The 25,259-nt window shown below is 33.5% G+C and overlaps 1 protein-coding gene across 1 annotated transcript; it reads left to right on the plus strand.

Annotated features, from left to right (window-relative positions):
- Positions 1 to 1,783: 1,783 nt before the first annotated feature.
- LOC134722192 (pancreatic lipase-related protein 2-like) lies at positions 1,784 to 24,148 on the plus strand. Its single transcript, XM_063585777.1, has 8 exons — positions 1,784 to 1,948; positions 5,765 to 6,141; positions 6,394 to 6,742; positions 7,424 to 7,549; positions 18,879 to 19,130; positions 20,400 to 20,514; positions 21,372 to 21,548; positions 23,885 to 24,148. Exons 1-8 carry the CDS (start codon positions 1,903 to 1,905, stop codon positions 23,961 to 23,963), a joined length of 1,521 nt encoding a protein of 506 aa, XP_063441847.1. The 5' UTR covers positions 1,784 to 1,902; the 3' UTR covers positions 23,964 to 24,148.
- Positions 24,149 to 25,259: the final 1,111 nt, after the last annotated feature.

Raw genomic sequence — 25,259 nt, forward strand, 5'->3', positions numbered from 1 at the left:
TTGAGCTGGAACAGCGAAAGTGAGAAAAGCAATCGAGTTGAGGTGACTAATGATAATTTGTTTATCGCTATTTAACTATGACGACGTTGTCAATTTAAATGTCAATTTCGTTAGCAACGCCACGTGGTCTCCTTAGTTTCTAGCGATATTTTTTCCATCTCAAGCGAGAAGCATGATATGAAAATTATCACAAAAAAAAGATCAAAGGAAAAATGCACAAAATAGCGATAATTCTAAATAGTGATGTTGTCTTTACCCTATAAATATAGCGTTAAACCAATTTTTTGGTCTAACAGCTCATTGCAATGTTTAATATCGCCTGGAATTCTGTTTATTTTTCACAGTTTTAAATCTTTATTTTCATTATTGCAAACCTTTTAACTTTTAATGCTTCTTCTATATTTGTTTGCTTATTCTATCTACGTTTACTAATCTGTATGCCTTTTTATGTTGCCGACCCTTTAACTTCTGCTTTTATTGTGTTTTACCCATGCATGCTTCAATATATGTGTTTAAGCTACTTTATAGAATATGTGTGTTTTATGTATGCATGATATGAACTCTTTGGTTTTTTTTATATTATTTGTATATGTGTATTTCTATGTATTTATAAATGGATGAACGTTTGTTTTGTCGGTTTTAAGAGCTCTTCATAGCTTATGTTTGTAATAATTGTCTGGCAAATACCAACTTTAAAGAAAGCTTGATTCTTATGTCTTTGTGATGAAATCGTTTACGATTGAATATAAAGCCGATAGAGCACTGACGGATCCAGAAATTTTCATAAGTGAGGGGCTACTGACTGCCTAAGAGGGGCCCGGGGCCCGCTCCGGTCATGCTTCAGTGATTCCCTGTATAATCAACCAATTTTTTTCCAGAAAAGGAGGGCCCCCCTACCCCCCTAAATCCGCCTCTCTAGACAAATATGTCAGACAGTACTATATCAAGGATGGATTCTGTATATGCACCGACTCTTCGTACTGACTAATTGAGAACACACAATATATTTTTCCGGATAATAAGTATTATATCGATCTACAATATATGTATTCTAAAATTGATATCCCAAAACGGATTTTCCTTTTATATATACAATGTTGGAACAAGTAATTATGTGCACTTGAGTATACGAAGAAACATTCATTTACTCTAAAAATTTGAAAAAGGTACATTTTTGATTTTTTGGGAATATTTTCAAAAGAAATGTTGAAATTAAAATTTTGAAGGACTGTGTAAAATAGGGAGACGATGTAAGATTGTCGATGAAACAACTCTGTACAAGAGACAAAAATGTAAACTAATAAAAAGTAAAAGCACAATCAATGGCCCAAACTTTGGTCAACTAATGTAATTCTTCTTTTTCGAACACACTTGTTTAGTATCATATGATATGTAAGGGGTCTTTGATATGTTTAAACCCAGGTAATCTACAAATTTTCTGTAATGGTCCCAACTGAATTATATGTATGTATGGAAAGAGCCCCAACCGAATTTTGCACACAGTGTAAATACCATAAATATAAATATTGATTTACCCGCAAAAGATAGATTTAACTTACCTACTTAACCTTGTACACATACTCCCTCAATGAAAATAAAAGAAGAATATAAAAAAATGTACATTAACAGATTTTTTAACCAAAAAACAGGGTAATCTGGCAAAGCAATTAATCTGCATGGTGCATGTTTTACATTAGAGAGTACACGTCATGGCGTTGTCCGGTAGTTTAAAGTATGTTACCGTGGAAGCTATCTCACTTGGCTATCTTTGATTACTTCTCGAAAATAAATATCTGATAATTAGAATCCTACTGCTTACTATTTATCAAATTTTACATGCCAGATTCTTCACTTGGCAAATAAACAAATTTTTGTACGAACCATACGCCCTGCCAGACGAAAATGAACAGTAAACTATTTGGATTTTTATTGTTTGGATTTTTTGCTGGTAAGTTAATAAATATTAGTAAATGATTGTTAAAATATAAGTTAAGTGATCGGAGTATCATGAATAACGAGTTATAAAAATAACGATACCACGAACATTATATATATGACGCTAAAGATTGATCGATTGTTTGTTTGAGTCCAGTGGAAAATATTTCACTATATGTTATAATGACGGCCACGAATCAAACAAAAAGTCTGATTAATTTTGTCAACAGAGGGGCTATGAGTATGATGGAAAAAAATGTAAACTACCGCTAAAAACAGAGGGAATGATTAGAAGGGACAGATGTTTTGTCTGCAATAAAGGGCACCGACTTCTCAAATGATTATTGCAAGTGGTTTTTTTTTAAGAACTGAGAGTGTTATGTTCTTTATTTAACTGAACGTGACTGTGTACTTATACAAGTATGGATTTTACTGGTAGACGCTAGAAGTATCTTTTTATGACTGAATAAGCTTATTACTAAAGTTTATAATTATCTGTATCAATATAAGTACTTACATGTATATGGAGCAAACATGTCAAATGCATGTACTTTAAACTAGTCACATATATTAAAGTGTATGACTGCATTTCAACATGATAAGTACCCCGCACCAATCTTTCTTAGGCACTACATTGTTGTTAAAAGCTTATAAAAAGCATGCTCTCGTAAACAAAGAAAACATATTACCAAATATATTGTATTTGTATCTGAACGGCAGTAGCTTTACTTGGGATAGTATCTTAGTTTTAAACGTCATTCTTGTTCATTTTCTGTGCAAACTCAATCATAAAAGGAGTAGTTTCAGTAGGACACCTTTTCGGCCCCAAAATATAGCAGTTTTACAAAATTGTGAAAATGTAATCTTTAAGCTATATTAATTGGAAAGTAGAATGCTTCTGCTACACAAATATGAGTTGTTTTTGACAATACAATGCATATATATATTGGGTCCTAACATCATTCATATATGCTGAATTACTGAAATCTTCACAATTTTAGCACTTTAGTTTAATTTAGACGGTTTCTGTTCTTTCGTGATATTGAAATGTAAGTTGTATTTGATGATAATACAAAACATATACAAAGGTTTAGGATGAATTAACACGGATGTGACCACTTTCATTTTTAACAAAAAAAACATCTGAAAAGTGACGATTTTTTTGCATATTTGATAGATTTTTCATATTTAAGCTTGAATCGAACCGTTTTTAATGACTTAATCAATTTAAATCGTTCGCATAAACTAATTGAATCAATTGAAATAGACACTTAAATGTTTATAAAAAGTGTCCAAAATATTTCGTTAGATGAACCTGAAATTTGAGGCCAAAATCGGACCTTCCCGGACCTACTCCTTTATGAAATTCCTATCAAAAGACATCTTTGAGCATTCATTAGGCAGTTGTAATGTCATCATATGTTAACACCCTTTAAAACATATACATTAAATATATACCATTTCGAAAAGTCTGATGTTTTTTTCTGAAACTCAAAGTGTAAAAACTAAGCAACTCAATGATGACAATCACCTTAAAATTCAACAGTATTAAATGCCTATGTTGTTTGGGGAACTTTCCGTACGCTGCCTTATTCTTGGTGTATCCTATGTGAAGAACTAACCCATTGTTTAACATTTCCGTTCCCAAACCAAAACTTTCATATATTTATGAATCATTTTATAAATTTCAAATAAGAAACCTTATATAGCACCCTTCTTTTGCCCAATTTCACGCTTTATCTTTTAAGTTTGTATTAAAAAAATCCCAAAAGAAGCACTTCTAACATACTTCTAACATTTTTACTTGTAGTAGTTGGACACTTATTAATAATTGTTTTGCTGTTTCAAATATTTTAACTAAGCACACTTCAACATCCTACCAATAATATAAAATACAGGAAATGTTACAGTTAAAACAACAGTGTTATCTGAAGAAAAAAACCTAACTGTGTATTTTTTTTTAAAATTCTGTAGTGTTAAACTTCATGAAATATGTATTATTAAACATACAAAACATTTCTGTTCTCTGCTGATATTAGGCGTTATACTAGTACACATGTACTTAACGCTTCATGTTATCAGTACACACTCACGGAGATTTCGACTACTTATCTTCAATCAACTTCTGTTAAAAGGAATTTGATCTGCATACTTACTTAAACCAATAAATAACTTTAAATGAATAAAAGTCAAGAATAATTTAACAACACAACACAATTTGAAAATACATCTAGTGCACGGTCAGCATACGATCTTCAACAATGGTAAGAGTCTAGCTTACACAAAGTTCTTAGTCGTTACATGTATCGGCAAATTGGGAAAAGTGTTCCATGTTATATCGAGATGATTGTATTGTTTTATCGCTACAATATACTGAGGTGACAAAAAAGTATGGAAAAGTTTCTTAATGTTTTATTAAGATTTCTTTATAGTATCTTTATGACATATCAGTATCACATATATAGTTTAGTCAAATGACAAATCAGTATGAAATGTAGCTCCATGTTGTATGAAGATAGTGTCTTCATAGTACGAAATATTATCTTCATAGTATGACATATTATCTTCATAACAAAGTGAAATGACAGAATAGTATGAAAAGGTAGCTCCATGATGTATCAAAGTGTCTTTATAGTTCATAAATTTATCTTTGTAATATAGCAAATTCACAGAGTCATATGTCGTTGTAGTATAGAACATTTGCGTCATGATATATCTGTACCCTATGTACGTGGCCGGTTAAGGCCATTTCGCGTTTTATATTCTATAGGGGGAAAACGCGAAAACGCGAAATCGCAAAATGGCCTTACCCGGCCACCAAACTACCCTTCATAATATGATTATAGTTATCATAACGCAGCTGTAGCTTTCCATAGTCGAGCTCATGGAGAAGCGCTTAATTGATTTGTTGTTCTTTTGATAACTAATTACGGTTTATGAATGCCTCTTAGTGTCTTTATTTTTTTTTAGCTTCGTTTTAAGTGTTATAATATTTTAGTGGTAATGGGAAAAGGCAATACAGTTTGGTTTTGATTCAATTAATTTTACTTTGTGTTACAATGGTATGTGTTAACATATGAAGATGTTGTATAGATGCCAAATGAGACCAGGTCTCTACTAGAGACCAAAATAACAAATAAATTAACAAGTATAGGTTACTGTAAGGCCTTCAACTGTTAGTTAAAACCGTACCACATAGTCAACTATAAAAGGCATCGAAACGACAAATGTAAAACAATTCAAACGAGCAACTAACAGCCTGATTTCTGTACAAAATAATGCACGATTTTTTTTAATGAGAAACAGTATTAACCGACAACCACTAAGTTACATGCTCATGACTTGAAACATGCACACATAGAATGTGTGCTGAATTGGTTTGTTGGTTTGAAGGCGCCAATCATCATCTTACCTTGAACAGAGGTGTAACAGTACAACATCAGAAAAAACTATAAAAATCAGTTGAAAAAGGACTGAACTCATCAGATGGATACAAACCAGAAATAAACAGTAAGAGAAAAACACGACCTTGTGCTTTGCCAAGATACATATATATCTACAGATTTTAGAGCCATGAATGTAAAATTATGTATATAAACATAATATTTAGCTCGATTTTAATTTACCGATAACAAAACATACATAAATACCAAAAAAAGAGCAATAATCACAGATCTAATTATGGTGTTGTATTGACAACCTGTTAGAATAAGTTATTTAAAAGATAAAAGGATCGTATTTGAACTGCTTGAAGTAAAACAAGTTGGAAGACATTATGCATAACACTATTACACACTATATTTATTCTATTTTCATTATGAATTCATAGGTTGTCTATCGTTACTTCACAGACCAATAACTGTCCGACCAGATTGGCTACCTCCACCATTTCGACCACTGCCCTCCGCGAACAGGATAAAAAGAAGTGCCCAGTGTTACGGTGATCTTGGATGCTTCACCAACACATATCCATACAACAACTCAGGAGATGCACTGCCTCTGAACCCACGATTTATCAGAACACGATTCCTACTCTATACCAGTATAAATGATAGGTTTCCGAGAATCATCAGCAGAACAGCATCGGATCAACTAAGTAGAAGTAGATACAACAGCAACTTACCTACAAAGTTTATCATCCATGGGTTTGAGCAATATGGAATGGTTAGTTGGACAGGACAAATGACCAGACAGTTTATTCTGAAGGTAATATTGACGTATACATTGTACAAGTTATATGCGTTTAAAGTTTTGCTCATTGTCGAAGGTCGTAGGATGACACACATATAACCTTTTATGTCATTTGGTCTGGTGGATAGATGTCTCATATGCAATGATACCTTCTTATTTTTAAACGTTTTTCTTCTTGTATCGGAATTTTTACCTGTGTTTTAATCCAGAGCAGGTTATTGCTCGTAAAAGAAGTGCAAAATGTATATTTTATTCTTTTCTGTATAGGAACCAACAAATGTGGTGGTAGTCGACTGGGGACATGGATCTGGATGGCCATACACACAGGCAGTAGCCAATACCAGAGTTGTTGGTGCTGAAGTTGCCAAGATGATCGAGTTCCTTATTGAGGAAACAGGTGGTGATGTCTCCAAATTTCATTTGATTGGCCATAGTCTAGGCGCACACGTGGCTGGGTATGCCGGGGAGCTCGTAACAGGTCTTGGAAGGATAACTGGATTAGACCCAGCAGAACCTAATTACAAGGGTACTGATGTGAGAGTTCGACTTGATCCTGGAGATGCAAACTTTGTCGACGTTGTGCATACAGACGGTTCACCTTTTGATGAAATATCAGGTAGGAAGGGCTACTTTTAACCATACAATAATTCTTCAACAACTTGCTCATCATCACCATAATCCTGCAAGACATCGGAAACGCTTGAATTTTGAATACAGTTCTAAAAACGACCAGACTGTTGTATAGCATGATGATTTTATTTCTCTTTTACCTACGTATTCTATGACAATTAAATATTCTGTGTCGTATTCTGGACGCTTTCAATCTCATAATCCGCATTATCCACAATATCTTAATAAAGCACTTTGCATCTATACTTGAGCCAAAAAAAGTTAGGGTGTTGATAAAAAAAAAGTCCGGAAGAATAAAATATTGGACATAGAATAATTTTCTAGAGTTTGATAGTCGAATTTTCCTGTTCATGTTCAGAATTATTAAATAAAACATATTTACAGTATTGGAATTTAGTCGAAAGTTGTCTTCGAATAATCTTCTGACGTCAATTTTTTGGAATTGTGATGTCAAAGTTAAGGGGAACCTGTGTGATGACATAATGACGGACTCATTTGCATACAAGTGTAAAATCGTTTCATTCAAAATCGAGTTAGTGGTCTTGTAAAAGTGCTATAAGCGAAATAACTATATTCTGTAACTTTGTAAGTTATTTTTCATATCGTAATTCATAATTGAAATCTATTTCAACATCTTTGCTTTTATCAGTTGTGTATTTTATTCAAGGCTATGGGCTGATAGATCCTGTTGGCCATATTGATTTTTATCCAAATGGAGGCAAGAACCAACCAGGTTGTACCAAAGGAAGTTGGATTAACTTGTTCAGTCATTCGTACAGCCGTGGAATATCTGGTATAATTATTTTTGTTTGCTTTTATAAACAATGAGCGCCATCGTACTAACATGACTCATATCGCAATTAGCTCCCCAATCCGATACTATTCTACAAGACTGTCATATCATAATAGAATTATCTGTCAAAACCCAACACGCGCTGTATATGATCTATAACAAATTTGCTTTTGTTGATGTACGCAATTGATATGACCTACCAAAAAAGTATGCTTTTGTTTGCTAATTTTTTTATATATGTTAAATGGAAGTTGTGAGAACGAAATAAAGACATTATCATATTTTTACAATACTATATATTGGTGAGGACTCTTGTTATATATGTAGGGGGATGCATTTGGTCAGATTTTGTCATGTTTGAAAAAAAAGTACTCTCAACCTTCACAGTCGTATGGGCTATGTCACAGAATTTGCTAAAAACTGACTGCACTGAACGAGCACAAAACTTTGAAAGGAACATTGTACATCAATCAATCAATGTAAACCTGCATACACAGGGGCGGATCCAACCATTTCAATAAGGGGGATTCGGAATTTGTCATAAAATGGGGTTCCAACCACATGTCCCCATTCAAATGCATTGATCGTCCCAAAAAGGGGGATTCCAACCTCCGGACCACCTGTATCTGCCACTGATACAATGGAAGTTTTAATGTTTGTGGCTCATAAGCTGTATCATGCATGCTTTCATGATTTTTCCTCATGTTACATTTCTAATGAAATATTAGATATTTAGGTTATCTAATGGAGTGAGACACATATACAAAAATAAATAGTTTTTATCTATTTTATTTACAAAACAAAATATGTACACATATGCAATATAGTGTTGCTATTGATATTTTATATATATATTCAAATTGCTGTTTTATACTGGATATTTTATGATTTCATTATATATGTATTCTCGCCACTTCAATGAACATTGACCCATGTTTCAGCCATCATTTGCCATTGCTGCTAAGAAAACCAGAATAAGAACATTGTACATACATGCTCTAAAGAGATCTAAAGACAGTCTTTGGAAAATATAAATTGTGAATGTATCGCGAAGTCAGATTTTATTTTATAATTTTTCAACGCTTTTTCTGCAATATCTCTGACAACTGGCGGTATCCGCTAACGATCTTCTTTTGAAAATATGAAGCGTAAATGTATAAAACAGTCAGAATCTTATTGCTTTTTTTAATATTCTGGTGGATTGTTATTTTCATCCATTTTTCGGCCATATCGTTTACGTCTGCAGTTTGATGTTTTTGGTTTTGGTGAATTGGGTGGCATAGGAATAAATTGTGTCTTTATATTCGTTCCAGGGAGGACTTTTATAATTTGCCAATTTGAAGAAAGAGTTTCTGTTGGTTGACATTGGCTACCGTTCGATATACAATCTGGAATAAGTTTTTTAGCAAATGTTTTCATTGTTGATTCCGTTGTACCACCATTTTCTCCTCCATCTTGAAAGTCATTTATTGTACTTCCAGAGCTCGAGCTTTGAGTTTCATCTAGGGTATCGCTTAAACAAGGAATGACTGCAATATGCTGATCATGCAGTTTCTTGAATACTTCTATGATTTTGCTCTCACTCATATTTTCGAGGACAGAAAACAGATCTTTTTCTTGCACCTGATAAAACCCTATCAGTTCATTATCATGCAGCTTTTGAATGATGTCTTCAGTTGGATATTTATCATCCACTGCAGTATCCATCATACTATAATGTTGGTCTTGTTTTAAGTTGTTGACCGATTTTTCTCTTTCTTTCTGCTCTCTGATATTCCTGTTTTGATTTCTTGTGGTATCATTCGAAGCTGTTGTCCTATCAGCATGCTGTTGTGTTGATTTATACATTTTATTGGAAGCTGTTGTCTCAACAGTCTGCTGTTGTGCTGGTTCTGACATTTTATTGGAATCTGTTGTCAAATCAACCTGCTGTTCAGCTGATTTCGACATTTCATGGGAAACTGTTGTCTCATCAGTCTGCTCTGGTGTTGGTTCTGACATTTTATTGGAAGTTGTTGTTCTATCGGCCTGCTGTTTTGATTTAGATATTTTATTGAAAGCTGTTGTCTCAACAATCTGCTCTGGTGCTGGTTTGGACATTTTATTGGAATCTGTTGTCTCATCAGCCTGCTCTGTTACTGATTTATACATTTTATTGAAAGCTGTTGTCTCATCAGTCTGTTCTGGTACTGGTTTAGTCATGTTATTGGAAGCTTTTGTCACATCAACCTGCTGTTGAGCTGATTTCGACATTTCATGGGAAGCTGTTGTCTCATCAGTCTGCTCTGGTGCTGGTTTGGGCATTTTACTGGAAGCCTTTGTCTCTTCGGCCTGTTGTGGAGCTGATATAGACTTTTTATTGGAAGTTTTTGTCTCATCGGCATGCTGTGGAGCTGATAAAGTCATTGATTTCACGACTTTACTTTTCTCTTTCTTTTCATTCCTCATGTTTTTTAAAATTAATATCTTTTTTAAATTTTGTGGCCAAGTAATAATTTGATCTGGTGCTGGGTAGCTGTCTGGTCTTTCCATTTCAGTTTGCTTTTTGACATTTCGTTTTTGTGTTCTTGTGGTACAATATTTTTCAGTAACGATTTTGCTTACTTTGTCACTTTTGCTTTTTGGTATAAAACAATTTTTTACAGATGACTTATGCAGCCTGGAAAATCTGTACTTTCTTTCAGAGATGTGGCAATCTTGACCAGATGCCTTTTGTAGCCTAAAAGTTGGAAACTTATTCTCCCATTTTACCCTTTTTAAAGCTAATTCTGAGTTCATATCTAAAGTTCCACCGTTTGCTATTGTCTCAGCAGTTTTCTGTGGAGCTGATATAGACGTTGACTGCGCTGAAATAACTTTACTTTTCTCTTTCTTTTCATCTCTGATCTTATTTAAAATATATGTCTCTCTCATATTTCGTGGCAATGTATGAATTTGATCTTGTTCTGGGTATCTGTCTGGTTTTTCTCTGTCTGTTTGCTTTCCTACATTCCTGTTTTTTTTTTTCCTTTTGGTGCAGTATCTTTCGTAAACCATTTTGCTGACTTTATCCCTGTTGCTCTTAGGGATATAGCATTTTTTACCAGATGAACGATGCAGCCTGGAAAATCGGTATTTTCTATTACTGGCGTAGTAATTTTTACGAAATGTCTTTTGCAGCTTGTTTGGCCTTCTAGAACCTAATTCTGGGCTCACTTCTAAATTTTCATTGGAAGCTGTTGCCTGAGCTGGTTGCTGTGGTGCTGGTTTAGACATTGATTCTGTTGACATAACTTTACTTTTATCTTTCTTTTCATCCCTGATCTTGTTTACAATTAATGTCTTTTTGATGTTTTGTGGCAAGTTCTGTAATGGTGGTAGCAGTTTTGGAGTACCAGGGCGGTTAGTGAAAGGGTGTTCTTGCATGCATGTTTTCTCTTTGTCGGGTAATAATGGTGGTAGTTTAACAGTAGTGTCAGAAATTTCTTTCTGGTATATTATCTTCTTGTTAGGTAGCTGGTGTTTTAGAGTCTCTGAGAACGAATCTTCCGCGTATTTCATCTTCCTGGTTGGTAGCAGTAGTGGTAGTTTTACTGGAGTAGAGGGTGACTTGTCCCCGTATTTCATTTTCTTGTTAGCTAGCAATTGTGGCAGTTTTACTGGAACAGGAATTGTCGATCTCTTAGCATGTTTTTTGGGCTCGTTCCTTTGTATGTGCTCATTTCTAGAACAATTTTCAGTGTCCTTGCTTTCCATAGATAGTTCAAACATATTATACTCAATTTCAAATTCATGATTCAGAAAACTAATTTCTGAATCGGACCGACGCAATGCGCAGCAAGAGTCAACACACTCGCCGGTAATGCACTTGTCTGATTCTAGTATATTTTCATGAATTGGTGTCATCACGCGTGTTCTACCAGTTCTCCCAATATATAACGTGGTGTCATCAATAATGACAGCGTTGGCTTCGGTCATTTTTCTTTTATACTTTTTTAAGCTACCATTTGGTGAAATCAGAAGTTCCTCGTTGAATAGTTGGTAATGTTCGCGTTTGACGTCAAGAATGAATAGTGGAAAAGGATTTGGAATTCTTGAGCGGTTGCTCCTTTCAATTGTTTTGTAAACATTTTTCAGGGTTTTCTGTTTATCAAGAAAGAACTGTTTCTGTTTCCTTAAGTAATCAAGCCTATCTTTCATGGAAATTTGTAGATTGTGCATGCATCGCTTCATGACATGTCTGTCAGCCTCTATAAAATCGATCCATTGCTCTATTTCTTGCCTGAGCCTGTTCTCAGAAAGTTTGCTCGGTTGCATGTTTTGTAGTTTGTTGGAGGTTGTTTGGATTGCTTCCTCTTTTTCTTGAATTGAGCACTTCCAGTTGGCAAGCAATCTGAAACAATGTTCTATATTTGTTCTTAATGCAATTAATAGCGACTCACTGCATATAATAGCGTTTTGTTTAAACATGATAGTACATTACGTCATTTTTTCCCCACATAAATCAGTTGTATATAGAACTGGACTCTTATCACAATATCAGCAAGAAGTGGTTACATTTACTACCTCATTAAAACATGAAGTATGGTCATTCCTAATTTATGATTCTGAAATGGTGGCAATACGAACACGAATACCAAACCATATATAATTTTTAGAGGATAATCCAATGACTTCCAGCCGAATTACAATGTAGTATACAATTATTATCATTTATACTGAACTCGTTCTATTTGAGCAGCCAAAATGCGTTGACTGTATATTTCTATGTCATATACAGTCACTGACCTGATATCACTTTTACTCATGAATATTTAAATAGAAATTGCCAAAATTGTAATTAATTATTCATACGACCTATTCAACCTGTTCTTGTTTCCGATGTATACAAAGACTCAAACTTATTTTTACAAATTTTAGAAGAAAAAAAAATTCACTCAAATCATTATGTTTTATGCTTATTGTTGATATTTTAGTTCATTCTCAAACAATTCCTTCGCCATCGATTAAGGGTTTCATTAGGAAATGTACATTTCATTGTCCCCGTGTTGTATATTTCTCCGCCTGCATGATATGAGGCCTTTTTATAAAAGGGGGAGTTTCCCGATATTTAAATCAAATAATAAAATTAACACATTAAACAACAATTAGAAATTGTTTTTTTTTCAGATTGCAGTATAAAGACAATAATAGTGCATTGACTTGACATATCAAAGATATAAGGATTCGGCACGAAACGGGGAAAATGCTCGGCATAGCCTCGCTTTCTCCGTTTCTAAGCCTCATCCTTATATCGTTGATATGTCAAGTCAATGCACTATTATTGTCTATGTATTCCTTATTTTCTGACAATTCTTTTAAGTTATAAGTCATTTTATCTATTATGTATTCGATGGCATTGTGTTCGTTTGCCTGATTTTATCGTCTGTTCTGTGCTGGAGGTATGTGTCAGTGTCTCTTGTTTAAGTTTTTGTAAATTTCATTTAGTTTGAAATTTCATATCCTGTCTGGACGTTTTTTTTTGTCGAAGATATATCATTGTCGTAAGGATGTGTCAATACGGTATATAATGCTGTACTTTATGGTTTTGGGACTTCTTTTTTCTTACAGATAATTAAATTTGATATTATATTATATTCCATATTTGTTTAAAGATAAACTAGGCTTACTCATTCCCTGTCCTGTCTACGTATTCCACTGTATCATACTCTGTCTGGAATTTCTGGCTTCTTAATCCGACTACAAAATACACCAAGCTTTATATTAGTTAATGGTGTGGTATGTTGATCTACATTAGACAATCTTGCATTCAGTCTGATTCATTATCATCGTTTATTTCTGTTAAATTTTGCCATTTGAAAAAACGAGTTGGGAAAATTAATTAATGAAATGATGAAATAGCACCAAAACGAAAACTAAGAAGAAAGAAAAAGACATACAGAGGTCAATATACAGGTTAAAAAATATCTGTATATGTCAAGCTCTGATTTGAGAAAAGTTTTTCACAAGAAAGATACACTTAGAACTGTCATCAACACTTTACCGAAAGGGAAAAAAAATATGAATTAAGGCTAATCATTACCTATGGCTAGGTTGTAGACATAGAACATGCTTATCAGTGGTGGTTCGAAAAGAGGGGGAGGGTCCGGGGGTTGGAACGGCATTTGTCGTTAGATAAAAGGGGGTCCCAACCCTGGACCCTTACTTTTTTGGATCTGCCACCGCAGGTTATAGATATTGGGATGGCAACATGCTGTTCTATCTGTAATACTTGCCGCTGTATTTCGCTATCGATTTTATACATCAACCTTATGTACGATATTTGTTATGCCCATTTATGGGCATTATGTTTTCTGGTCTGTGCGTCCGTCTGTCCGTCTATTTGTTCGTTCGTCTGTCCGTTCATCTATTCGTCTGTCCGTTCGTCCATTCGTCTGTCCCGCCTAGATTAAAGTTTTTGGTCGAGGTAGTTTTTGATGAAGTTGAAGTCCAATCAACTTGAAACTCAGTACACGTGTTCCTTATGACATGATCTTAATAATTTGAATACCAAATTAGCAATTTTACCCGAATTTCACGGTCCACTGAACATAGAGAATGATAGTGCGGATAGGTCATCCGTGTACAAGAGACACATTCTTGTTATGAGTATTTCAAATCATATTTACACTAAGTCTTATAACAGCACGGAACTACATGTTAATAATTCGAAGACGATATTTGTAATTGATATGTACGAACTTCGCTTTCGTTTTATTTTGCACCTTTATTGTTGAGTAATATTCCTGATCGAAAAACAAAGTGAGAAAGTGAGATATTATGTTGCTCAGTATACTTCGGCGTAGAAACATGTGATTATGATCCTAACATTATTTTTTTTTGGTGAAAAAGGAGAGGGAAGTTAGCACACTGATCAAAGCAAAGAGGTGATATTTTGACTAGTAACTGAATACTGAAAAGCAATGAGTAGAATCTGAACTACACGGAACGTCTGGTAGAGTCACTCCGTCGATCAATCATTACCTGATTTCCAACTCTATTTATCAAAGTCTCGAAAATCAAAATACATAAAAGCATCGAAATTCCGTTCTAATCAAGCTCCCCCTAATTGTTTTCTTAAAAAACCAAAAGTCAGTTTTTAATCAATATCAAATAAACCGAAGAAGGAATAATGCGCGATGAAGTGGCTCCTTAAACTTACTTCTTTCTGTCGTCTTCTTTTGCACAGCCTGCTTTGTAGGTGCCATATTCTCGACTTTATCACTACAAAAGAGAAATTAATTTTGACTTGAATAAGACCATATACATGAAGGAAGTCAACGTTTAAAGCGCTGTTTTTTTGGGTTTTTTTTCTTATGTTGGAGGGGTATCCTTATGTTGCAATAATTTAATTCTTGTTCTAGCAAATAAGATAACTTAAATCCAACTATCCTTGTTAGGCTGCATATGGTTATATTTATACAAATTATAATGGTAATAAAGTAATTTAAACAAAACATTTCGAACATTTACAGTACAGTTCCATATGTCTTTAACATACGTATAATATTATTAAAATCAGAATAAACTAATGTTAAATATGCTTACCGATCCTTCTTCGTTCTTTTTTCCATAATTTTTCGTATTCACTGATTGAAATAATTCAATATATGTTTGCTTCGTTTATAATCACTGCTTACTGCGACAGATGAAACTGTGTAGTGAAGACTAGGAGGTGCCGTCACTTTGACAACGTTTCTTCTATTATGACGTTACGCTTCCGCGACCTTTTACAATACATGCAATCTTTTATATTGCAACTCACATATTAGGTTTTACGTATGTAAAGTTAGTAAATTGTGTATATAACTGCAAAAGTTTTGTCTGATCTGCGGACAATTCACCTATCAGTAATATACAGAAGATACGAAAACCAGGCGTGGATTCAGACATTTAAGAAAGGAGAAATTCGTCCCCCGGACTCCCTTATTCATCCACCAATAAAAATTAACACTCGCAAACCATATATAAGTCGATTATAACAGACAATACCATGAACAAAAAGAAAACCGAATAAATACAAATAAAAGTTGAAAACATTACAAAGAATGCTAAAGGAACAGTCCGATTTCCAAAAAAAATTATTGGTGCCGTGGTGTTACTGTATTTGGTTCCGAAATTTTATAAAGTCCCATAACTGTTTTGATTTCTTTTAGGTCTACAGTGCTTTGATTTGATTAAAAAGTTTTGTTGGTTGGTTGTGGTTTGTTGGTTGGTTCGTTCCTTCGTTCGTTCGTTCGTTCGGTCGTTCGTTATTTTATACATAATTTGATCTCTTCATAAACAATATGCGTCTTTTTTATTTCATTCTTGCAAAATGCTCATTTTAAAGTAGTATCTTTACAGTATACGGTCATTTCTAATATAAAAATAATTATGTTCTTCTTGAATTCATATTTCTGTGTGTGTGTTTTTTTTCACATTGGCTAGAGGTATACGAGTGGTTTGAGATATCACAAAACCCGCATTTTATACGCCTGTTCCAAGTCAGGGACCTCTATCTTTTTCTAATCTTGTGTGGTTTTATATTTTTGTTTATTTATGATTCGGAGTATAGTGTTGCGTCCTTTACGTGAATTAGTATACAAAATTTCACGGGTAAGCTGTAGACCGCATCCGTATGCTAAATTTGCTCGTTGCATTGAAGGCCCTCCCCCTAATTGAAGACCCTTTTGGTGACCTTAAGCTATGTTCTGCTCTTTGGTCGGGTTGTTGTCTCTTTGACATATTTCCCGTTTCCATTCTCAATTCTATAGGAAGATGTATGTCATTCAGACAACCGTCAACCGGAAAAAAAATGATGTAGAAGTTATCAGCTATGTAGGTCAACGAACAGCCTTCAATAATGAGAGCAAAACCCAAGATATTAAAAACCCAAGATATATAAGGACCCGAAATGAAAAATGCAAAAAAAAAATCAAAAATCTGTGTATTGCATTTGTCATTGTTTATAATAATATTGTTTGTATGCTATATACCCTCCAGGGGCCCTAATTGATGAATAAAATATTCTATTCATAGCAGGAGTTGTAGTTGCCTAATGTTCTTGTTTGACGACGTCTGTCATGATCAACTTTCGTTTACTAGTAAATGATATTTACGGAACGACCATTTGATTATTTTAGAGGGAGGTACAACATGGTTTTGTGGTCAACATGTTTCTCTTCACTTGTTACTCATACGGCTTATTCATCGGTCATACTTTTACGACTTGTTCATTGTTCATACTTGTATGACTTTCTCATTGTTAATACTTGTACGGTTTATTCATTGGTCATACTTGTACGGTTTGTTCAGTCATACTTGTACGGCTTTAAGATTCATACCTAAACGACTTAAAGCTTAAATGTTCATACTTTTACGGCTTTTTTATTGTTTATACTTGTACGGCTTTTTCGTTGTTCATACTTGTACGGCTTTTTCGTTGTTCATACTTGTACGACTTTTAAATTTTAATTGTTCATACTTTACGGCTAATTCATTGTTCATACTTGTACGGTTTTTTCATTGTTCATACTTGTACGTTTTTTTCATTGTTCATACTTGTACGTTTTTTTCATTGTTCATACTTGTACGGTTTTTTCATTGTTCATACTTGTACGGTTTTTTCATTGTTCATACTTGTACGGTTTTTTCATTGTTCATACTTTTACGACTTTTTCATTGTTCATACTTTTACGGCTTGTTCATTGTTCATATTTCTACGGCTTATTCATTGTTCATACTTGTACGGCTTATTAATTGTTCATACTTGTACGGTTTATTCATTGTTCATACTTGTACGGCTTATTAATTGTTCATACTTGTACGGCTTATTAATTGTTCATACTTGTACGGCTTATTCATTGTTCATACTTGTACGGCTTATTCATTGTTCATACTTGTACGGCTTATTAATTGTTCATACTTGTACGGCTTATTCATTGTTCATACTTGTACGGCTTATTCATTGTTCATACTTGTATGGCTTATTCATTGTTCATACTTGTACGGCTTATTAATTGTTCATACTTGTACGGCTGTACGGCTTATTCATTGTTCATACTTGTACGGCTTATTCATTGTTCATACTTGTACGGCTTATTCATTGTTCATACTTGTACGGCTTATTCATTGTTCATACTTGTACGGCTTATTCATTGTTCATACTTGTACGGCTTATTAATTGTTCATACTTGTACGGCTTATTCATTGTTCATACTTGTACGGCTTATTAATTGTTCATACTTGTACGGCTTATTCATTGTTCATACTTGTACGGCTTATTAATTGTTCATACTTGTACGGCTTATTCATTGTTCATACTTGTACGGCTTATTCATTGTTCATACCTGCACAGTCTTTTCATTGTTCATACTTGTACACAACTTTGTCCTACATTGTCCTGTCCAGCATATTGTTGGACAGAACATTCATTTACATCTTGTCATGGGGAAAAAATGTCCTTTTTAATCTACGCCAGAACATTCATTACCCCACCTAACTATATCTAGTGGTCATCCTCCTATTGAAACAAGGTCACTAGTTGTTCCAATAAATTGCTTCAATTTATGTCATTCTATGACCTTTTATCTGTCCATATGGGTAGTTATTTTGCTCATCGCAATAAAATTATGAAATTTAAAAAAAGTAAGACTGCAACCTGAAGTACTGAGTCAAATTCATTTTTTTTGGTTCTATGATGGACGTTTCTTCTCTTGGTTTTCATACCACATCTCATTAATTTTTGTAAGACTTTCAGATATTAAGAAAAAAACGAGTTTGCGCTATGATAGTGATACGTCGAGTTTCATATTTAGAAGAATCATAAAACTCAAAAATGTCATCCTCAAAAAATTCTTTGTTTTATTTTCGATACGAAACGATGTCTTCTTCGAGACATCACTCTATGCGTTAGCTGGTTTAAGTATGACACTGTGACATATATATTTATAGACATTGGAGAAAACTGGGTTGTGAACAAGGCTTTCCCCTTTGTTAAACAATCAGTTCGTTTTCAAATTGAAGGTCAATATAAGCACATACGAACTTTTGATCATGTCTATTTCGAAATTGCTGTGTTGAAAGATTTTAAACCTTGTCCGGTACTCCTCTGGCATTTTTACTATATAACGAAAATATGTTATATGCTTGCTGCAGGACTAAATGCATGTATGTGTTACAAAAACTTGACTTACATTTTTCTGACTGGAGCTTACTCGATCGTACTAAATTTGCATTTAATATTTGCGGCAGGACGTTAAGTCGTACTCTATCTTGTGATATCAAATCAATGAATAATTGTTCAGTGGAATTTAATTTATCGTTACAGGCACTGAAAGCAGTATTTCTTGTAGTCACAGCAGATCTATAGCACTGTTTACAGAATCTATCAATGGCGACTGTCGATTTAGGGCTTTTCCATGTGATAGTTTTAACAGTTTTAAAAACGGACAGTGCATGGCGTGTGGGGCTGACACCCCTTGTCCAATAATGGGAATAAATGCAGATAAATACGAGAATACTGACAGGAAACCAAGAGGAAAGTTTTATCTTGCAACAGGAAAGTCTGATCCTTACTGTGGTAAGCTTATGTATAAAGAATAATACAAAAAAATCCCATCATGCAGAGAGAAACCTCATTTGTTCATCTTTTAGCTACAAATGTATCCCAATCAACATGCTTATTTTCAATGCAATTAGTTTCTCCTCCATGAAGTATTGGACAGTAAAACTAGATATTAAATTAAAAACACTGCTAATGTTAGATGTTTGGCTCAAGTTGGCTGTCATTGTGCAATCCTGCAAAAAAAAAATCCAGAGAAGTCTCTTTATCAGAAAACAAGGTCAAACCTTCAAACAGACTATCCACACTGATCTGATTCCACAGTTATATTTATATAGAATATACTATACAGAGAAAATTTGAAATCTATTTTATGGTACACAAATATATAGAAAATAGAAATATATCCCCTCAACTTTATAAATTTATTAACAATTCGTATTATTTATTAAAACTTATAAACAACATCATAAGCGACAGATAGTGACATGATGTTAATCAGATTTTATCCACAAATCTGTACATCCGGTGTAACAGTAACAATGCTTTGGTGGATCTATGTGGGGATATACCTACCGCTTTTTTTTATTTCCTTTTTAATGGTGTTCGGGGGGTAGTTTCAAGATGGCTGGATCCGCACCTAATTGCTAGCCCATTCACCATTATGATACTAGAAAGTAGGTGCATGTTCTGCCATAATATATCCACCCTATGTGTAGGGTCAACGCATTAACATCTTTAAAGGACAGATTTTTATGAATCGCCAATCGGTTGATATGAATTATGAAATATCAATGTTAGGTAAATAGAAAGTCGGTCATCATTATGTTAAATTTCGTAAGAGGTATACACACGAGTCGACTCACGACAAATGGTTTGGTTCCATATTGCAAACTAACATCATTTTCAAAAAGTCAATCTTCATCCAAACAATATCACAGATTCGTGAATGTAAAACAACAAATACGAAATCCAATGTGATATGATTCTATGGGTACAGGACGTGTTCCAGGGTTCAATCTTCATTAGACACACAAGATAAAAAAGAAAACACGAAAAGTTTGAAAACCTGTTTAAATACATAAAGCCTAAACCGAAAAGACGACAACTACTTATTCAAAGTCTATAATTATTGTCATTAAGAATAGTAAATCACTGCCATATGCCATATAAAGATTCGTAGGTACCGGTATACATTCGAATATTTCTGTATCTGAATTAATTTGAAATAGCTTGTCGTGCCTTTCACTGGTAATTGAATTCATTTATTTTACATCTACATTTCAGGGTATATGTACGGCATAGCAGTGCACGTAAGTTCTGACATGCAACCGACTGAAGGCATACTAGATCTGACGTTTACAGGAGATGGCGGTCAAATTGCCAATCACACTGTATACAGGTATTGATTGGTCAACGAAAGCTTATATATATAATCGTTTTCAAAACAGTGTGGACAAGACAATATCTTGGCGCGTTAAGGTTATCAATTGACTTAGACGTTCTTCTGTAACGCCCACTTAAAAACACATCGCACTTTTTGTTGACATTTAGCGTGTTTGGTCGCGAAAGGTTTCAATCGCCTTAATCAAATAATACGAATAACAAACAGAGGACCGGCAAATCCTTGTGTTGATTTTAATGTTGAATACTAAAATATATTGCTGTTGTCCACACTGGGAAGAATTTAAATATATATATTTCTCGTCACAGTTTCAAATATTTGTGCAGGTATAGGGGAGGGTTGAGATCTCACAAACATGTTTAAACCCGCCGCATTTTTACGTCTGTCCCAAGTCAGGAGCCTCTGGCCTTTGTTAGTCTTGTATTATTTTAATTTTAGTTTCTTGTGTAAATTTGGAAATTAGTATGGCGTTCATTATCACTGAACTAGTATATATTTGTTTATGGGTCAGCTGAAGGACGCCTCAGGGTGCGGGAATTTTTCGCTACATTGAAGACCTGTTGGTGACCTTCTGCTGTTGTGTTTTTTTTATTTGGTAGGGTTTTTGTCTCTTTGACACATTCCCCATTTCCATTCTGAATTTTATTTGTAAAAAACCGCAATGTTTATGTTATTCTGTGTAAACGTATTAAACACATGATAACATTGTGTCTGAGTTGTCTTTAGAAACAGCATAGATTTATATGGTCTGTTAATATGGGTAACTAATAGAGTTTTGTAAACTAAGAGTAACAGTTGAAAGTCAGACAAATTAATTGAAATAGCAGTAATAACATTTCATAATAATATTTCAGAGCGGAGTATAGAGCAGGACATATGTACAGCGAGTTGTTGGTATCACCAAACCATCTATCTACACTCAGCACCCTTACTATAGAGTTTCTCGAAAAGAGTGAAGTCTGGTCATGGTTATGGACGGGCAAAATTAAGATTGACAAAATAGAAGTGACAGATGGACTAACAGACGAAATGTAAGTCTGTAGTATACTAACAGTATTACTTTTGGGACCAAACGACAAAAACAATCGTTAGTTCAATGGCAATAGTTATTCACGAGTTGGTTGACCGTTATGGAATAATCGTTTCACAAATGATATAGGATATGTTCCTTACGTTGTAACTACAATCCCCTTCCCTTTCATGAATGTGATCTACCGAATTAGACTATTTACCGGATTTGTTATCACATAAGCAACACGACGGGTGCCACATGTGGAGCAGAAGCTGCTTACTCTCCATGAGAACCTGAGATCACCCTTAGTTTTTGGTGGGTTTCGTGTTGTTTATTCTTTAGTTTTCTATGTTGTGTCATGTGTGCTATTGTTTGTCTGTTTGTCTTTTTCATTTTTATCCACGGCGTTTTCAGTTTGTTTTAGATTGATGAGTTTGACTGTCCCTTGGGTATTTTTCGTCCCTCTTTTATTGACATGATAAAAAGGTATTAGGACGACGGCGAGTTTTTTTTATCGACATTTACTACAAATGCTTATATTGTACTGTCAAATTGAACACATCTTTTGAGCAACTATATGTTTTTCTGGTATAAAAAAAAAACTCAAAATGCATACCAGAATTCAAATTGTGTACGCAATTCGTCTATAAAAACAGTGACACCACATACAATAGTTTAAAAGGCCAAATTAAAAACAAAGTTGATGAGCATTGAGGACCTCAAATTCCGAAAAGTTTTACTAATTGCAGTTATCAATTCATGGGATCGAAAGTCTTTTTTTTTCTTCAAAAAAAATAAAAGTTTTGTATATACAATATCAATGATATGGCATGTCAACCCAGAAATTCTGACTACTGGGCTGGTGACACCCTCGGCGAGTAAACCTTCACCAGGAATGACATCGACAGGTTTTGTATATAAACTAATCATAGATAACTGGCTTCGCAATATTAACGCCAGACGTACAATTCGAAAGACTAATCAGTGACGCTCAAATCTAAATTATTGAAATAACCCAAACAAAGTACGAAGTTGAAGAGCATTTCGAAAGATTTGCCAATGAAGCTTAATTTACCTATACCTGGGGTAGAAAATCCTTAGTATTTCGAAAAAGAATCAAAAGTTTGTAAACAGTTAATTTAAAACTGATACTTCATTTCAATACATAAGAAATGACTACTCGGAAGACTATACCTTCTTGAATTATTTCATTTTCATCTGTTGCATCTATCTTTAGAGCAGCCCTTTGTTGTTCCATTATTATATTGTGTTGACATTTTAAATGTTTTGCATATTGAAGGACAAATTTCATAAGTAAACAAGAAATCTCATGCACAATATGAGACTTGGTGTTTTTATTAATCATATTTCAACTGAATATTCAAAAACGGTTGAACTGAATATTAATCAAAGAGATGGTATGATACTTGTCGCTTGAAACAAGTAAAAAAAGTAATAAATTCTCTCAAATCTTCTTTAGTTGATGGGAATATATATGATAAATGCAGTCAGGTCGCTGTTGTGTGGTTAAACACGGTGATCGAATTTGTATGAATTCGACAATTTTGCATTTACCAGATATTTCTAAACATTTTTCATCATTATTTTTATGAAAATTGATATTTTTTTCATGGTATATAATCACCTATAATAATCCTTCTTTAACATATTCCTTTATTAGGCTTTGTCTATAGAGGATCTATATATCAATGTGTTTTTGTTTTTGACATAGTTGTTGCGATTTTATAGTATTTAATATTAAAACACAATGATCACAGCTACTGATGTACCCCATTTTGACATGTATACCTATTATGTCTATTTGTTTTGGTCACACATTGTTATCGATATCATGGAATTTTATACAACTTTCATACAAGTAAGAGATTTAGCTAGCTAAAAACCCAAACTTAAACCACCATTTTCTTCATAACAAAAAATGCCTGTACACAGTCTGGAATATATGACAGCTGTTTGCGATTCGTTTGATGTGTTTGAGTTTTTTATTTGCCATTTCTAAAGGCTTTCCGTTTTGAATTTCCCTTGGAAATAAGTTTTGTGTTATTTTACTTTTTCTGCTTCTCTAGATTTAGAATTTTTCGATTTTACCATTGTCGCATGTGTTGAAATAATATTTTCGTTTAAAATCATTTTCACCAGAACATTCACTGTACAACATTGTATTATTCATCTGAAATTCTATACTCAGTAAATAAAACGTTATTGACAAAATTGTATTTAGTGTATTATTATTGTCAATGTAATTTCTCATATACAATTTCTTCTAATATCGGGTAAAATATCCTTCTTATTTATAATAATTGTATGGTAATACATACTTGCTATTTTTTTCAGAACAAATTTTTGTGGAAACGATGTGATCATTAGCTCTGGAGGCCGTGTAGTACTGACGGGTTCATCCTCACCCTGTTAAAAAATGTTATTGAAGTATTTTAAGGAGCAAGCATATATATTCATTACTATTTACAATATAGGGACTGCAAACTTAATCGACTAGCATGTATATTCATGTTGCAATTGTGTTTTTAATTTGTGAGAAGATTTTCCAGTATCACACGAAATTCATAATACATGTAATAAAACATATTTGACACCATTTATCAGAATTGATAATTGTTTTATCAAGTTTCAACTAAAGCCAAAACAAGTTTTCAAATTGAATCTTATTTCCTCGACTCATATGTAAATGATAGGAAAATGAATACTATATATATTCTGTGTAAATTTGTTTAGAAACTTTTAAGTGCCAATCTGACTGAATATAAGACAGTGTTGAAAACATGAAAAATAAAAAACACTCTCAAGTTTACATTACACTGTGTAATGTTTCACGAATATAACATTCGTTTTCTTTTCCTGTTCTGGCATTTCGAAATATAATTTGGTTGAAATGCACTATGTATAACCAATTACTCTGTCATTTGTTACCATTCTAACAAAAAATTACCAGACACGCAAAAACGAAAGACCTACAATTTCTAACCCAGAACAAGGTTAACTTCAAAATAGGATGGTTAGATCGGATGGGTATTTTTTCGGCAATGTTTTAAATTTCGTCTGACTGATTGATTCGTACAAAAATGCTCTTACACGATTTGTTTGGGACTTTTTTTAATCTTTATTCAGTTAATCAACATCTATATACAATAGATATATTACATATTACACTTAAATATCTTAAGACAATGTTTTAAGTATAATGACATATGTAATCAACTGTAACACAATAATCAGAAATTAAATGTAGTGACGCCCTAAGTTTCTTGTACCAGATTATTATTCTTTAAATAGTGTTTTTCAAAAACATTTCTCATACATCTTGCATCACACAAATACTAATACAGATAAGTTACATTATGTTTTACAGTGTATTGAAATTGTCTAATAAGATCAACATAACTGTTTAATTTTTTTGGTAAATTCCTTCTTCTGTAGATGAAATCGACAAAACATATACATTAACGCCTTGGATAGATCCAAATAAATAATAAACCAATCATAAATACCTCTTCATACACTAAATAATCATTTTTTTTTTAATCAACATTATCAAATAAAACTGACAAATTTTGCTGCATAAATAGATGCAATTCTACTAATTCAAAACATAATAACAATAAATGAGTGTTATTTTCAACTTCTTTTTCACATACATCACATACATTGCAATTTATAAATAAGTTTAGAATTAGTGAAAATACAATAATGT

Source organism: Mytilus trossulus, chromosome 1, assembly GCF_036588685.1.
Source record: "Mytilus trossulus isolate FHL-02 chromosome 1, PNRI_Mtr1.1.1.hap1, whole genome shotgun sequence".
NCBI lineage: Eukaryota > Metazoa > Mollusca > Bivalvia > Mytilida > Mytilidae > Mytilus > Mytilus trossulus.

Bases quoted from the DNA above. Each gene is read 5' to 3' on its own strand.
- LOC134722192 (XM_063585777.1), top strand. From the start codon at position 1,903: ATGAACAGTAAACTATTTGGATTTTTATTGTTTGGATTTTTTGCTG. The intron at 7,550-18,878 runs GTATAATTATTT...TTATCGTTACAG, and splicing joins GTACAGCCGTGGAATATCTG to GCACTGAAAGCAGTATTTCT. The intron at 19,131-20,399 runs GTAAGCTTATGT...TCTACATTTCAG, and splicing joins AAAGTCTGATCCTTACTGTG to GGTATATGTACGGCATAGCA.